Source organism: Amphimedon queenslandica, unplaced genomic scaffold, assembly GCF_000090795.2.
Source record: "Amphimedon queenslandica unplaced genomic scaffold, v1.1 AMPQUscaffold_12419, whole genome shotgun sequence".
In the NCBI taxonomy this organism is placed as follows: Eukaryota; Metazoa; Porifera; class Demospongiae; order Haplosclerida; family Niphatidae; genus Amphimedon; species Amphimedon queenslandica.
The window spans coordinates 1-3,399 of record NW_003547344.1 but is presented as its reverse complement, the minus strand read 5'-3'; the positions used below and the strand labels follow the sequence as shown (position 1 = coordinate 3,399).

At 38.7% G+C, this 3,399-nt stretch overlaps 1 protein-coding gene across 1 annotated transcript in view; it reads left to right on the top strand.

Moving 5' to 3' along the window:
• LOC109587861 (U-box domain-containing protein 32-like) overlaps positions 1-3,324 on the top strand; it is an 8,700-nt gene extending 5,376 nt beyond the window's left edge. Inside the window, exon 8 of the mRNA XM_020004079.1 lies at positions 2,269-3,324. Coding sequence (XP_019859638.1) covers positions 2,269-3,114 — 846 coding nt within the window. The 3' untranslated portion in view covers positions 3,115-3,324. The remainder of the gene's footprint in view (positions 1-2,268) is intronic.
• The last annotated feature ends 75 nt before the right edge of the window (positions 3,325-3,399 follow it).

Sequence of the window (3,399 nt, the reverse complement as noted above, 5' to 3'; positions counted from 1 at the left end):
TTTGCAAAAAAATGAGCCCCACCCAATATCGCGTGATCCACTAACCTGGCCAGCGAGGCTGGGCTATATGGCGTCTGAAAGTAAGTCTTAATCGAGGTCCTAATGTTACTATTCCAGCATTATGTACTGTCAATCATTAATAATTTATTATAGATCGACTAAATGGAAGAGCTGCTCACTGCACTGTATCAGTAGGTGATTCACTGTATGTGTGGGGTGGTAGACAGGATGGTTTACCTGGAGTACATGATAGTGAGGAGAAGAAAAGGTTCACTAGTAATATACAGCACTTTACTCCTGCAACTGGTCAATGGATCACTAGAGGTACTACTGGTACTCCTCCATTAGGAGTGAGAGAATACTGCTGTACTGCAATAAATGATCAATTGTATTATTTCGGGGGATGGTGTGGCCATGACAACTGTGACCACAACAGTATTACACAACTGGATACTGTTAGTCTTCAATGGAGAGAAATAGAGCGAATTGATGCAACTAGACGAGTCATGAAGAGATGTAGTGGTGGAATGATATCATTTGAACATGATGGAGTACACCATTTACTAATGATAGGAGGACTAGGATCTAAACCAGCTGTACAACTACCTCATTATAAATATATTGAGTTACCTAATGGAAACTGGCGTACTAATGAGCACTCAATGTATAATTTATCATCAAGTAAGATTTTAAATTACTGTTTGTTAATAATAATTATTATTTTAGGAAAATGGAATAATCCTTCAATCATTGGTCAATGTATACCACCTGCTAGTCACTTTATCATTGAAAAGATCAACAACACTAGAGCTGTTTTGTTTGGTGGAGTAGAGACTGATGATGATGCTAAGGATACTTATACTAGCAATATTTATATATTAGAGATATCAATCAGCACTGTGGTATGTAATAAATTATGTGTACTGAATGTATGCACATACACACACACACACACTCGCACACATGTCATTGTTAATGGGTGTGGTTATTTTATTTTTAGTTCTGGCGGTGTATAAAGAAACCTGAAGCAATAGACCAATGGCCTGTGGGTAGATACTTTCATTCAGGTGCTATTATTGTAACTGGAACAGACTGTCCTATGCTAGTGATAAGTGGTGGGAGGGATAAGAATAAAGATACATTCGATGATTTTTGGATCTTTAACATCAATCAACATTCCTGGATTAAGGTATGTTAGATAGTTGGGCGAAGCCCACTCTAGTGAAAACTTTCTGTATGTATGTATGTATGTATGTATGTACGTGCGTATGGGCGTGACTGGGAGGTGTGGTCAGGAGGCTGAGCCCCTTATATTCTTTCTAGTATTAATAATCGATACTACATTCAGATAAATTATTAATTTATTTCTATTAACAGTTAGATGTACCTCACTCTGTTAATAAGAGATGTGGCCATTCTCTCTCAGTGTTTATTATGAGTCCTCATTGTGTCTGGATAATAACTGCTGGAGGATATGTTGATAAGAGACGGACATTAGCCACTAATCCTAACATTGTTATGTTAACTGAACTACATGTAGGTACAGGTCAGTGTATTAGCCACACTCACCTACAAATACTATTAATTTGACGTACTTAATGTTGCATCATATCCACACCCTCTAATTAAAATTATTATTAATATTGTATTTTAGTTACTAACAGTAAAGGAGAGTGGACAGTAGGTGATACATTAGATACCAATGGTATGAATAATGAAGAATACAAGAAGAAGTATCAGCAGCAACTACAGACAGGAAGAAGAATATGGTTGGAGGAGTACCAGAAACCAAGAAAAGGAGATACAGCCGATATTAAGCAAACTGTACAAGCTCTTATGAAGAGTCTTGAAGAGAAGGAGGGACAATTGCAACAAAAGGAGAGAGAAGCTCAATTTCATCATCAACAATTGGAGCAGAAGGAAAGAGAAAAAGCTGAGAAAGAGCAAGAAATAAGAAGATATCGTCATCAGCTACAAGAGAAGGATAGGGAGCATCAGGTGGTACTGCAGGAGAAGGATAGGGAGCATCAGGTGGTACTGCAGAAGAAGGATAGGGAGCATCAGGTGGTACTGCAGAAGAAGGGTAGAGAGAAAGAAGAGACATTACAACTTAAGGATAGGGAGCTACGTCAGAAGATTAGAGAGCATCAGTTGGTACTGCAGGGGAAGGATATAGAGTTACAGGAGAAGGATAGGGAGCTACAGGAGAAGGACAGGGAGCTACAGGAGAAGGATAGGGAGCTACAGGAGAAGGACAGGGAGCTACAGGAGAAGGATAGGGAGCTACGTCAGTCTCAAGAGGCAGTTCGTAGGTACCAGCAACAAGCACTTACTGATGATCACTGGGTTATTAATAAAGATGAGGTGACTTTGACAAAGGAGGAGTTAGGAAGAGGATCTTATGCTGTTGTTACAGTTGGTATCTTTAGAGGTTTAAGAGTAGCTGTCAAGTCACTTCATGCTATCATCATCTCAAATTACAACCAAGGTCTCTTCTCCAGGGAAATGAGTATAGCATCACGAGTACGTCATCCTAACCTGGTCCAGTTTATTGGTGCAACTAAAGTGGGTAATCCTCTCATCTTGACCGAGCTGATGAGCACTAGTCTTTATAAAAAGCTACAGGAGACTGAGTTAAGCAATGAACAGATTCTGAGTATTGCTCAAGATGTAGCTTTAGGCCTCAACTACCTTCACCTGTTTAAGCCTCAGCCTATTATTCACAGAGATGTCAGTAGTCCTAACGTATTATTAAAGCCTTGCACTGGACCTGCTGGTTATGAAGCTAAAGTAGCAGATTATGGTACAGCTAAATTGCAACAAGGCACTAGTACTGGTACTGTTATGCCAGGCAATGTTGCATATGCTGCACCAGAAGCTCGCGATCCTGATCAACACAGTCCAGCAATGGATGTCTATAGTTACTCTGTTCTCCTTATGGAAATGACGTTGTACTCTCCCCCAGAAATGACAACAGCAGAGAGAGAAGTACAATCTGGTAGTGTCTCCTGGTCTGATATGAAGTCTCTCATACAAAGAGGACTTAATGCTAATCCTAGAGCTCGTCCTACTATGGCTCAAGTAATAGAGTCATTGAAAAGGATGAAGATTTGATTAATTGTTTGTATTATTGATATTCTAATTATTACTGCTGCCTCTTTTAGTTAGTTTTCTATTATTTTTAGTATAAAGATTTCATTAAATTGTTTGTGTTTTTGATATTACTGCTACACATGTACATTTTAGTTAGTATTCTATCATTTTAGTATACTTTGTGTAGTTTCTTTTCTTCAGTTAATGTTGTAGTATTTCTAAAAACTTAAAGGTGTGGAACTTGCCCTCTATCATAAATTTTAGCAGCTGAGCAGCTAAAATAAATGGGCATTGAGCTGGTGGATG